The sequence below is a fragment of the Meles meles genome, chromosome 18, assembly GCF_922984935.1.
Source record: "Meles meles chromosome 18, mMelMel3.1 paternal haplotype, whole genome shotgun sequence".
Taxonomy (NCBI): domain Eukaryota; kingdom Metazoa; phylum Chordata; class Mammalia; order Carnivora; family Mustelidae; genus Meles; species Meles meles.
The window spans coordinates 31,917,515-31,929,860 of NC_060083.1; the positions used below are offsets into that span (position 1 = coordinate 31,917,515).

The window sequence follows — 12,346 nt, forward strand, 5'->3', positions numbered from 1 at the left end:
AATCTTGGGCGTGAGCGAGCTTTGTCGCACACGTGGTAAGCGGTGACCCTGCAGTACCCGAAACGGACCGCCCTCACACCCTCCACCAGGGTCCGACCCGCTTCCGGCGCGCGCCTACGGCGCAGTGCGGGGAACCTTAGGTTGCGCGCGCAGCCTCTCCTCCGCCTCCTAAGCCCCGCGTCTCTGTTGCCAGGGGAACTGGGGGCGGTGCGCTTTCCGGCGCTGTCGCGGCGAGTCACAGCTGTCATGGCGGAGACGGTCTGGAGCATTGACACCGGGGAGGCTGTGTATCGCTCCCGGGACCCCGTGCGCAACTTGCGCCTCCGGTAGTCGCATCGTCCCAGAGCCCTGTGCTTTTATGCTCTCAGATAATTCGAGCCTGAACCTCACTTCTTGTTTGCTGAGTCCCCATTTGCGCTTTCAATCTCGACTCTGCCTCCTGGTCTCCGGCGTCACCCTCACTACCCTCAACCCGCTCCACTCACGGCTTCCAGACCTACCCAAACCCTTTCAGGCCTCTGCCCTTCTCAAATTCCTCAGAGCTCTGAACCCAATGCTCTTATCCGCACTTTTCCCGCTAGGACCCCCGGCCGTGCTCACGCGCGCACACAACACTCCTTGGAGCCCCACCCTCTTCTTTCTTTTGTTCCTCCCATCTTTGCTCTGTGTTCATCTTCAGGTTGTGTGTCTAGTAATGAGTGTTCTGGGCTTTTCTTTTCCTGACAGAGTCCACCTGCAAAGAATCACATCCAGCAACTTCCTCCGTTACCAGCCTGCTGCCCAGCCTGGGAAGGACCTCATAGACTTGGCCACTTTTAGGCCTCACCCAACTGCCAGTGGGTGTATGGTGGTGATGCGACCCCTTGGGGACCTGGGGAAGGGCCTGGAGCAGTTGTTGCCTTTTAAGACAGAGTAGGCCCAGATCTGTAGCCTGAGAAAAGGCATAGAGAGGTTGGGTTCCTTGCCCAGGGTCACATGGTTGGTAGATGTTGAAGCAAGGATTTGATCCCAAGCAATTTTAACTACTCGGTTATGTTGTGTTAAGAAAATTGAGTAAGACATGATACTTGCCATCAAGAGCTGACCTGAACTGTGGTCAGATGTTGTAAAATAACAGAAGAATATACTTTCGATATGTTAAACATCTGCCTGGCGAACTAAATACTGATTGTGGCATTTTTGCGAAGAGAAAATGTGCTCCAAACTCCTAATGTATGTGTATACTATACATAAATGTATGTACTATACATACATACATGTACTATATATACATTGTGTGTGTGTGTACTACATACATGTGTATACCGTATAAATGTATACCTTATATATATATATATATATATATATATATATATATGTATGTATATTTATGCCTACTACCTACAACAATTTTAAAATTGGGGTCTGCTTGAAAAAGGTACATATTGACATCAACTGTACTTCTGCAGTTTCCTTATCTCAGAAGCCAGAAGAATGAGAAAGAGAGGACAGTGTGTTTGTGTTAAATCACTAGTCTCTCTGCATTTGTTGTATCTGTTCAGATATATTCCCAGGCATGAGTGTGGGCTGGTGTGTTATGAAGCACATGTCTCAAAAAGGCATACTCAGCCAAGAGTGTATTCGGTTTGGTTCTTTAAGTAATAATTTATTTGCCTTTCCTCTTCTGTTCTGGCGCTTTGTCTCCTCAGGTTACAGTGCTTGTGGTTCTAGACGTACGGCTTCAGGAACAGTAAAGACAAGGACGCCAGGGCTCCTTTCTGGCAAATGTGGACAGTTGGGATTGAGGAAGAGCTATCCAGCCTATATCCTGAATTTAACTCTTGACACTGAATTAGATTAAATAATTCCTGGGAGCCATGTCTTTCTTTTATTCAAATTAGAGTGGTATTAAGACTGCTTGGGTCCTAATCCTGGCTTCTACATATATCTACAGCCTCTCTAACCTTTGTTTAGAGTGAGCACTTAATAAATCCCCAAACTCCAGCTGGTTTTGTGGCAAATATTAGAGCAGGAACTTGGGTTCTAACCAGTCACAGAGCGAAAGGTGGGGCTGATTTGACTCAAACATTTGACTCACTCCGTGATCTTTGGAGGTGGACACCGCTCAGAGGAAGAAGAAGAGGAAGAGGTCGTGATTGGGTGGCAGGAGAAGCTCTTCAGCCAGGTGAGCCCATGCTGCCTCTTCACTCAGTTTACATCCGCCTGCTCCGCCTCCACCTGGCTGGTAGCAGGGAAGCCTTCCTGATACATACCGCCTAACTGATTTCCAGAAAATTATAGCAGTTTATTCTTTTCCCTGTTTTTTTTTTTTTTTTTAAGATTTTATCCTTTTATTCGGGGGGGGGAGAGAGAGAGACAGCAAGTGAGCATGAGTGGGGGAGTGGCAGAGGGAGAGGGAGAAACAGACTCTCCATGGAGCGTGGAGCCTGACATGGGGCTCGATCCCAGGACCTGGAGATCATGAACTGAGCCAAAGGCAGACCTGCTTAACTGACTGAGCCACACAGGTGCCACCCGCCTCACCCCCCATTGTGTTTAAAGGGCAATATAACATAGTGAATGACCTACCCAGTTCTATGATCCTGGGTAAAACACTTTTCACTTCTGGGTGAAATCTGCTGTCTGTAACAGGGTCTGGACCCAGACCTAGACCAGGGTCTAATTGGACTAGACCCTCACTCTGGTTCCATTTAGCTCTAACCTTCTTTGGATCCCCTGCCTTCAGTTAGTTCAGGTAAGTGGAAGTTGGCTATGGGAACATAGCAAATTGCCTTGGCTCTATTGAACTGATCTGACGAAACAATTACAGGAACAAAAGTTTGACATATTCTCAGTAGATCTCTTTGTCCTTGTGACCTCAGTTTGAAGTAGATCTGTACCGAAATGAAGCAGCTTGTCAGAGCCCTTTGGATCATCAGTACCGACAAGAGATCCTGAAACTGGAGGATTCGGGTGGCAGGAAGAACCGACGAATTTTTACCTACACAGACTCTGATAGATACACCAATGTGGAGGAGGTATTGTTTTTCCTGGGCTCCCATAGCTTCCTTCTTTCCCTCCCCTAGCTTTCTGGCCTCATTGGGTTCTGTGTGTTAAACCAGAAGCCTGTTCAGACAGGCAGCCTCTCCAGAAACTGCCTTGTGCTGCTGGTAGCCATGCTGGAGTCTGGGCCCAGTCTTCAGGTGCTGTGGCTGCTGCTCCTTCTCCACCTGCTGGAGGGCCTGGGGGAACAGGCAGTGTCTCTCATGATAGGCAGGCTAGAGACCCGGGGAAGACTTCCTTCATGCATCATGAGATGAGGCAGGTGGGTGGAGCCTCGAACCATCTAGATAATGCAGCCACAACTCTGACTCTATAGGTTTCAAGAGGGATTCAGTACAGCTGTGCGGAGTGGCTTAGTGCTCCGTTCCCCAGTGCTCACATACCCTTACATTTGCCTCAGTCCCTGTATGACATGTTCTTTCTTCTCAGGAGATTTTTAAACTCCTTGAGAGAAAAGCCTGTATTTTCTGATTTTTGCCTATGACCTTTGTAGCTCTGCAAGGAGCAGGTATTAAATGAATGTTTTTGAAAGACTGATGCTTATGTTAGGTAGCATATAAAAGTTGGGTTTTCTGTTTTAGAAAAGTAAATGAAATTAGTTAGTGCTGAATTACTCATGGGAGGACTTTTCACATGATACTTTATATCCTATTTGGCATCTTCCAAGTACCTGGTAACATCAGCATCTACCAGGCACACTCACTCAACTTTTTGTTGGTATGTACTCAGAGATTGCAGACTCATTTATTTTTTTTTTAAAGATTGATTTATTTATTTGAGAGAGAGCGCACGTGCATGGTGGGGCAGGGGCAGAGGGAGAGAAAGAGAGAATCTCCAGCAGATTCTGGTGCTGAGCGTGGAGCCTGATGAGGGGCTCGATCCCAGAACTCCAAAGATCATGACCTGAGGCAAAACCAAGAATCAGACATTCAACCAACGGCTGAACCCAGGCGCCCCTGCAGACAGACTCATTTTAATGTTAGCATAAATAAACTCATTTCTGAAGGATGATATGCTGCTAAAATCTTGGAACAAACCAAGGCATGGTAGGAATCTTCTTTGGCTTCTTTGTGCCACTGCTCCCCTCCCCTAATGTTTATAACTGTGAGGTGTCTGTAGCCCTTAGATACAGGTTCCAGATGAGGTTTCAAAAGGAAGGCTTGCCTTCAGCACTTCATCCCACATGGCCCTGACCAGATGGGTCACACAGGGCTGTTCTCTTTCCCTAGCACTGTCAGAAAATGACCACCGCAGCCCGGGAGGCGCCATCATTCTTGGTCGAACGGATGGCCAATGTCAGGCGGCGACGGCAGGACAGGCGAGGAATGTGAGTACAGATAAGTAGGGGGTTGGGGCGGGGGGCTTCATAGTCCTTCCAGGCCAGTGTCCGGGTATGTCTGCAGGAGGCCTCCTCCAGGTGTGCTCCCCCAGGTGCTTCCTTCGGGCACTTCAGGGGGTGTCGCCTTCCTGTGGTGTCTTCCAGGGAGGGCGGCATCCTCAAGTCACGGATTGTCACCTGGGAACCCTCAGAAGAGTTTGTCAGGAACAACCATGTCATCAACACCCCTCTTCAGACAATGTACATCATGGCAGACCTGGGACCCTATGGGAAGTGAGTGAAGCCCTCACTGCCCAGCTCAGATCCTCCTCCTCTTCTCGTCACTCATCACGTGCCCTGTTATAGTCCCCCTGGGGAATGCAGAAGAGGGGGACTGTTTCTTCTTTTTCTTCTTAGTCGTACCCAGAAGAAGGTATTTGACTATGACAATTCTCACTCCAGCCTCTGTCCTCTCCCCGATGTGGGCTGACTACCTCTTCCTCTCTCCGGTTAGTGGGACCAGCAGTGCTGAACCTGGGTGTTGATTTCCTGGTTTCTAGGCTTGGCTATAAGAAGTATGAACATGTCCTCTGTACTCTGAAAGTGGACAGCAATGGTGTGATCACAGTAAAACCTGACTTCACTGGCCTCAAAGGACCCTACAGGTGAGGAGAGGAAGAGAGGGGGCGTGGGGACTGGCATTCCTTCTCTTGGCTTCACTTCTTGCCCCATGTTGAGGAGATTCTGAGAAAGTCCTTCATCTGTCCTGGTTTCTAAATTCCCAGCTAATGGTTCATATTCTGTTTTATAAGAGACCCTTAGCATCCTGGGGACCCTGTTCTCAGAAAATGGACAGCTGTACCCATTTGAAAGGGCTAAGTAACTTTAGTGGCATCGTTAAGTGAAAATAATTCTCTGTGCTGCTGTCTGCAGGGACCAGCCAGAGCAGGGCGGGACGAGCTCAGCCAAGTCTCTTCCTCTGGCCTGACTCTTGCTACCTCCCTGTCTTACAGTAAAAGAGCTATAAATTAGAAATGACCTCAGCCTACCTGTTTGTTTTTCAGGCGAGAGAACTGGTTGCCAGGAATGTCATGCTTTAGGGTTTCCGCATGACTTTGAGGCAGAAATGGGCCCCCAACCCACGCTCTACGTCCACTCTGATGCTCTTTCTGCTTTTCCATTTTGTTTCCCTTACCTGCTCATCATTCTGGCCACATCCTCGTTTGCTTCGAGCAAGGTGTATGGCCAATGATGGCTCATTCCTGGGCTACGTCTGGAGAGATCTCATCAGAGCTGGTTTTTCTGTGGCTTTGACCTTACAGAATTGAGACCGAGGGAGAGAAGCAGGAGCTGTGGAAGTATACAGTGGACAACGTGTCCTCCCTTGCGCAGCCAGAGGAGGAGGAGCGGGAACAGCGTGTGTTCAAGGATGTAAGAGTGACCTCCTTCCAAGTGCAGGGATGAGCCTGGGTGCCTGGGAGCTGAGAGCATGTCTGAGGTTCATGCCCACAGTTGCAGGGTCTTTCTCACTGGCCTCTCCTGACATAGGAAGCGTTGCTGACACATCAGACCTGAGCTTTTGATCCTACCATAACATCATAATGATAACAATGACCATTTATTTGAGCACGTACCTTGCTCTGTGAGGCCTGTCACGTACTTTATTCCTCACTTTAAGGTGAATGCTTTTATTATTACCATTTTATAAACGAGGAAACTGAGATTGAAACGCTAAGAAGTCTGCCCAAGGTCATGGGGCTTATAAGTGCCAGGGACAGGACTGGGCCCCAGACCAGCAGACTCCGGAGCCTCTGTGCTTTACTTGAAAAAGTTGGCGGTGTGGATGCTTCAGCCTGGGCTCTCTGTGACATTTCCTGTTACAGCGTCTTTTCTCCCTCCCATTCAGAACTGACCCCGGTCTGGCTGGGTTTGCATCTTGAGTTTGCTTATGGTTTGTTTCCTCAGCTTTATGGCCGGCACAAGGAGTATCTCAGCAGCCTCGTGGGCACAGACTTTGAGATGGTGAGTGGCTTGGCTTCCTGCCCCACCACAAGCCGGCTTTAGCCAGAGCATTTGGACTGTGGCTGAGTAACAGCGTGTCTCTTAAACGACATATGCTTCACGCCAGAAGGAAATCAGAGACTAGCATATAGAGCATAGTTCTTGTTATGTGTTTTAAAATATAGCAGAGGTGCATGGGTGGCTCAGTTGGTTAAGTCTCGACTCTCGATTTCAGCTCAGGCTGTGATCTCATGAGATAAGGGTCGTGAGATAAGCCCCCCGTTGGGCTGCATGCTCACTGCAGAGTCTGCTTGAGATCCTCTCCCTCTACGCCTCCCGCCCACCCCCCAGCCTCGCTCGTGTGAAGGGGGAGCGGGGAGGAAGCCCACGGCGGCGCACACGGCAGCTGCCAGTGTCAGGTCTTCCAGGGATTGATGAACCGGCTGGAGGACGAGTGCTGACTCCCCGGACTTCCTGGCTCCTGATCCTGTCCCACTTCTCTCTTCTTTAGACTGTACCAGGTGCCCTCCGGCTCTTTGTAAACGGAGAGGTGGGTAAGTGCCTTGCCAGACAGGGATCCTCCGATGCTTGGGCAAGGCCCCGACAGCTGCAAGGTACTCCGCCCACCCTGATGGAGGTGCTGGCTTGTCTGCCCTACTTGGGAAACTCAGTCGTGAGCCTTTCCTGGGAGAGTTCCTGGCCCTCAAGGGCCTTGCTTCCCAAAGTGAATAGGCCCTTCAGGACAGGGTTGGGTGCTAAGGGCGACAGGAGAATAAGCTAAAATCGTTTCTTGTTTTCTTAGTTTCAGCGCAAGGCTATGAGTATGACAATCTCTACGTCCACTTCTTTGTGGAATTGCCATCTACTAGTAAGTAATATTCCTAAGTTTCTTTTATATCCATTCTGGCAGTTTTGTAGAGGCATGAAATCAGGCTTTCCTACTTTGTTTGTTTGTTTGTTTTTAAGATTTTATTTATTTATTTGACAGACAGAGATCACAAGTAGGCAGAGAGGCAGGCAGAGAGAGAGCAAGGGAAGCAGGCTCCCCACTTGAGCAGGGAACCTGATGTGAGGCTCGACCCCGGGACCCTGGGATCATGACCTGAGCCAAAGGCAGAGGCTTTAACCCACTGAGCCACCCAGGCGCCCCAGGCTTCCCCACTTTTTTCAAAGAAACTGTGACTGTTCTTTTCAAGGTCATAGATCACTTTCAAGTTGTCAAATCGTGCGGTCACATCTTTGCATTCATGCTACATGACCTCTGAGAAGCACGTGGCACAGCTCACATTTCCTCACTCGGACTCTCCTCTTGGCTTCTGGCTCCACGCTCTTTGCTCTCATTGGTGGCTCATGAGTCCCCTTGGCTCTCGGCTCATCTGTTGGTCTCAGAGCTGTAGAGTGTACAGGGCTGGGTCTGGGCCTTCTATTACTCCCTCTCTGTAGTCTTTCTAGATGGTTCCATCCATCTCATGGCTTGTCTGCTACATATGTCTCAGGCCTCTAACATTCTCTCTAGCCTTGGCCTTTCCCCCAAACTTCAGGCTCATATCCACTTGTCATTCCTGCCTAACATGATCCAAAGAACTCTTGATTCTCCCTCCTGCGTCAAACCGGCCTTCATGGTCTTCCCTAAGGGACATGTTGATGTCATTTACTTAGTTGCTGCTGTCAAAAACCTAGGAGACATCCTTGATTCCTCACTTTCTCTAGCTCCCCACAGCTAGTCATTCCATCACAGTTTTTGTTGGCTCTATCTTCCAAAGATGTCCCCGGCCCCTCTCCCAAGCACCTTACACCAAACCTCCTCCATCTCCAGCCCAGGCCCATGAATTAACTTACCCCTTTGCTTCCTTTACAGTTCATTTTCCACAGACACCACAGCCAAATGGAACCTTTGAAAATGTAAATTAGTTGTATCTTTCTTGAACTTTAAACCCCAACAGCTTCCCCTCCCACTTAGAGTAAAATCCCAGCTCCAAAGCTGGAGCAAGCTGGCCCCTGCCGATCTCTCCCTTACAATATTCCAGTCATACTTTCTGTTTTTGAACATGCCAAGTTCATTTCCACCTTAGGGCCTTTCGGAGATCATTTCCTTTGTCTGAAACCTTTTCTGTCATATCTTTGCACGGCTGAGTTCAGGTCTCAGCCTGTGTCCCCTCTGAGAGGTCCTCCCTCACCACCCAGTCTAAAAGAGCCTGCTCTGTATTTAGTACAGCCCCTGTCACTACCTGATAGCCTCTTGTTGGTTTGTTGTCTGTGTCCCCCGCAAGCTGGCACGGTAGCTCCTTGAGAGACAGGGATCACTTCTGTTTGCCCACCACGATATCCCCAGTGACTGGTCGTGGCACATAGGAGACACTCAGGAAATGTTAGGTGAACGATGGTGTGTGTGAATGTGTGAAGAGGTGAAGGAACTTTGTTCTTTTCTCAACCCCCGACCTCCCTCTCAGGTCAGCTTACCATATATGGTCTTCGGCTTTCAGATTGGTCAGGCCCAGCATTCCAGCAGCTCTCAGGAATAACACAGACCTGTGCCACCAAATCCCTGGGAATGGTACGGAAGACAGGAAGGGCTCTCTGGCCGGGAGCGGGACTCTGGAGATTATCGGGCCGCCAGCTGGGGGAGCACTCAGAGTTGCGTCCTGCTCTTCTCTGCAGGCTCTGTGGGCTGCCGCCTGGTGCAGGGCTTCCCTTTCTGTCTTTCTGAGGATGGTAGCAGCTTATATGTGGGTGTCCCGTCCCCTCTCAGCCTCTTATTTCCCGTCTGGGGGGATAGTTTTTCTTTCTCCCTTGTGAAGGTGTCACTGGCCTCAGGGAAAACAGATTCTCAGTGAGGCCTTGCCTACTCCATGACCCTGAGTATAAAATAACACTTCTCTCGTTTAGGATAAGGTGGCTTACTTCTCCTACCCATTCACATTTGAGGCCTCCTTCCTCCATGAAGACGAATCTGCTGGTGAGTAGCTCAGTAGATCCTGGGCCCAGAGTGGTGGGGGGAAGGCCTCCTGTGACCTGGCTGCTTCTCTCACTTTTCCCAGATGCCCTCCCGGAGTGGCCTGTGCTGTACTGTGAGGTCCTGTCGCTGGACTTCTGGCAGAGGTATCGTGTGGAAGGCTATGGCGCCGTGGTGCTGCCCGCCACCCCAGGTGACGTCTCGTCCCCGCCCTCCACGTAGCCCACATGCCCCAGCTCCTAGGACTGAGACCAACACTTCTCAAACATTTGGCCTCTCCCGGGGAGGAGGAGGCACAATTAGGAATTAGAAGCATTGAACTTGCTGGATTCCTTGCTCCTTTGAGGCCTTCTCCCTGCTCCCTGAGAGACAGCTGAGTGAGCCTGAGGCTGACTCGGAAGCCGACGGCCCGGGCGTTTGTGGCATCTGCTCCGAGTGCCTCTGTTTTGACTCGCAGCCTAGAGGGAAGCGCTCGGGCAGGGTGGGCTCTTGGCATCCGTGTATCGAATGGATCGGCATTCATTTTGAAGTAAGAGCCGCTGTGTCCTGTCTGATGCTGGGCATTGTGCTACGTGCTTCTCGGGCAATCCCACCAGCCACTCCACGAGGGGGAGGAATTACCATTTCCCTTTTACTAGTGAGGGGAATGGGGCTCGGAGGAGTGAAGAAACTTCTGCTGGGTACACAGGTAATAACCGGCAGAGCTGAGGTGTGAATTTCTAGCTGACTTATTTCCAAACAGGTACCCCAGACCACCAGGATCCCCTCCTCAGCGGTCAGGTTGTCCCCAGACAAGGTGTTCCAGTGGTGGCTAGGCTGTGTCACTGCTGAGAGTCCAGTGAGGGACCGCATGCCCTCTCTGGCTGAGGCCCCACTCTCCCGGCACAGGCTCACACACGCTGACAGTCCCCACGTGGAGGCCCATGGAGCTTGGCACGCTGGCTGAGCTGAGGAGGTTTTTCATCGGCGGCTCTCTGGAACTGGAGGACCTCTCCTACGTGCGGATACCAGGAACCTTCAAGGTACCTTTGTCTCAGGGCAGACTTCACGTTGGGAGCTTAGGTTCCTATCTTTTCTGCAGAAGGTGGGATCAGGGTTAAGGCCCCTTTGTTGCTTCATTATTACTTAGTCCCTTCTTTCCCGTGGCTTCAGCTGAGGTCATTGCTGCATCTTAAACCAGGTCCAGACATTTCTCGGGAAATAAGTAGATTTAAAGTCCTGTCAGAGTGACTGGCCCTTCCTTCCAGACCATCACTGACGCTTAAGTCACCAAAGGCGGCGAGGATTGGCAGGCCTCTTCTCAGACTGCTTATTCTCAGCTCAGAAAGGTTAGGGCATCCCCTGATGTACAGTTGGGAGCCCCATGTTAGCCTTGAGGTGATGGAGTCTGGGTGCTGGGAGGAGGTCCCCCCCCCAGCGGATCTCTTTTCCAAGAGTGGGGGTAAGAATGGGTCTGCACAGTGTTTGGGGTCTAGAACCCTCAGAAACCTGACGCTGTCTTAACTGCATGCCTCAGGGGGAGCGTCTGAGCCGCTTTGGGTTCCGCACCGAGACCACCGGTAGCGTCACCTTCCGCTTGCACTGCCTACAGCAGTCCAGGTGAGTGACCCCGGCCCTCCGCCTCGGGGAGCCTTACACCACGGGCTGGGCAGCAGCCCTGACCATGTGCTGGGCTTCTGTGCAGGGCCTTCATGGAGTCAAGTTCCCTCCGGAAAAGGATGCGGAGCGTGCTGGACCGTCTGGAAGGGTTCAGCCAGCAGAGTTCCGTTCACAATGTCCTGGGTAGGTTTCCTCCACCCCTTAGCCGGCCACCCCGCATCGGCACGAGCCCCACCCCTCCCCACACCACGGTGGCTGACCACTGCACTTGCTCTCTGCACAGAGGCCTTCCGTCGCGCCCGGCGCCGCATGCAGGAGGCCCGAGAAAGCCTTCCCCAGGACCTCGTGAGCCCCTCGGGGACCATGGTTTCCTAGCTCGCAGCGGCCCTGTCCCCCTTCCCCCTGTGCAAGAGGATAAGACGGGTGATGTTTGAGGCTGGTGTCGTCCTGCCTCTTCGTCTTTCTCCCCAGCGACCCCACCAGCCTGCTGAGACCCAGAAGAGCAGAGAGAGTCCCAGACCAACGCCTCTGCCGAGTCTTCGGCAGGGCCTCCCTCTGCCGGGCGGCGGTACCACTGGAGACCTGCGATCCCTCTCTGCATATTTCAGTTCCTGCGAGCGGCTGTCATGCCAGGGCAGGCTTGCTGGGTTAGCGCAGTGTGGGGTGACTGAGGTGAGGTGAGGCATTACCATTAGTCCTGTCCCCACACAGCCTCTTTTCTGGCTTGTCTGTCTTGAGAGCAGAGAGCTGCAGGCGCCTCCGGCCTCACAGCCTGCGTTACAAGTGGAGGCTCAAGAAAGGAAGAGGAGACAGATCCCGAATGCCTGGCCCAGGAGCCTCAGCCTCCTCTTTCCAGGGTAGCCTCCTCCTGCCACTCGGGGCTTGTTGGATTTGAGATACAAGGAAATGAAGGCTAAAGGCAGTGCCCAGTCCTTTCTGCTAGCCGGGTAGTATCTTTTATTTATTTTTTTTTTTGTATATAAAAACTTTTTGTACTGACTAACATGTCGGCTGTTTTTCTGCTCAGGTTGCTGGTGTGGCCAGGGTATTCTCCTGAACCTTCCCCTTTCTGCCCTTCCCCACTCAAGAGTGTCTGGAGTCAGCCTGCAAAAGAGGCTTAGGGGTTAGTCCCAGTGGGGCCCTGACAGTGCTCTTCTCAAATGTTTGGAGCAAAGCACAGGGCTGAGGCTGTGCCCTCCCCAGCCTAACGCAGAAACCAGCTCTTGCCCTCAGCAGTCTTTTATTGGTACAAGCAGAGCTCACCGCCCGGCCTGCAGGCTCAGCAGAGGGTGGTGGGGCGGCTGGGTCTGGGTGTGGTGTGGGCTGCAGTCATGGCCGGGCGATGGGGACAGGCTGGGAAATAGCAGAAAGGTCAGAGACCAACCAGATGACTCTTCTTGCCTGGGCCTCAAGACCTTCTTGCACCCAGAGCC

The 12,346-nt window shown here is 51.5% G+C and overlaps 1 protein-coding gene across 2 annotated transcripts; it reads left to right on the plus strand.

Moving 5' to 3' along the window:
* Positions 1-234: 234 nt before the first annotated feature.
* Positions 235-11,898, plus strand: MKS1 (MKS transition zone complex subunit 1). Of its 2 annotated transcripts, none has more exons than XM_045986659.1 (18): positions 235-326; positions 727-836; positions 2,094-2,164; positions 2,862-3,017; positions 4,272-4,369; positions 4,526-4,654; positions 4,921-5,025; positions 5,683-5,791; positions 6,326-6,382; positions 6,873-6,915; positions 7,164-7,229; positions 8,812-8,915; positions 9,248-9,317; positions 9,400-9,507; positions 10,203-10,336; positions 10,831-10,913; positions 10,999-11,096; positions 11,197-11,898. In XM_045986659.1, exons 1-18 carry the CDS (start codon positions 247-249, stop codon positions 11,286-11,288), a joined length of 1,713 nt encoding a protein of 570 aa, XP_045842615.1. In that variant the 5' UTR covers positions 235-246; the 3' UTR covers positions 11,289-11,898. The 2 variants fall into 2 exon arrangements, with proteins under 2 accessions (XP_045842615.1, XP_045842616.1); XM_045986660.1 differs by having other exon boundaries at positions 8,845-8,915.
* The last annotated feature ends 448 nt before the right edge of the window (positions 11,899-12,346 follow it).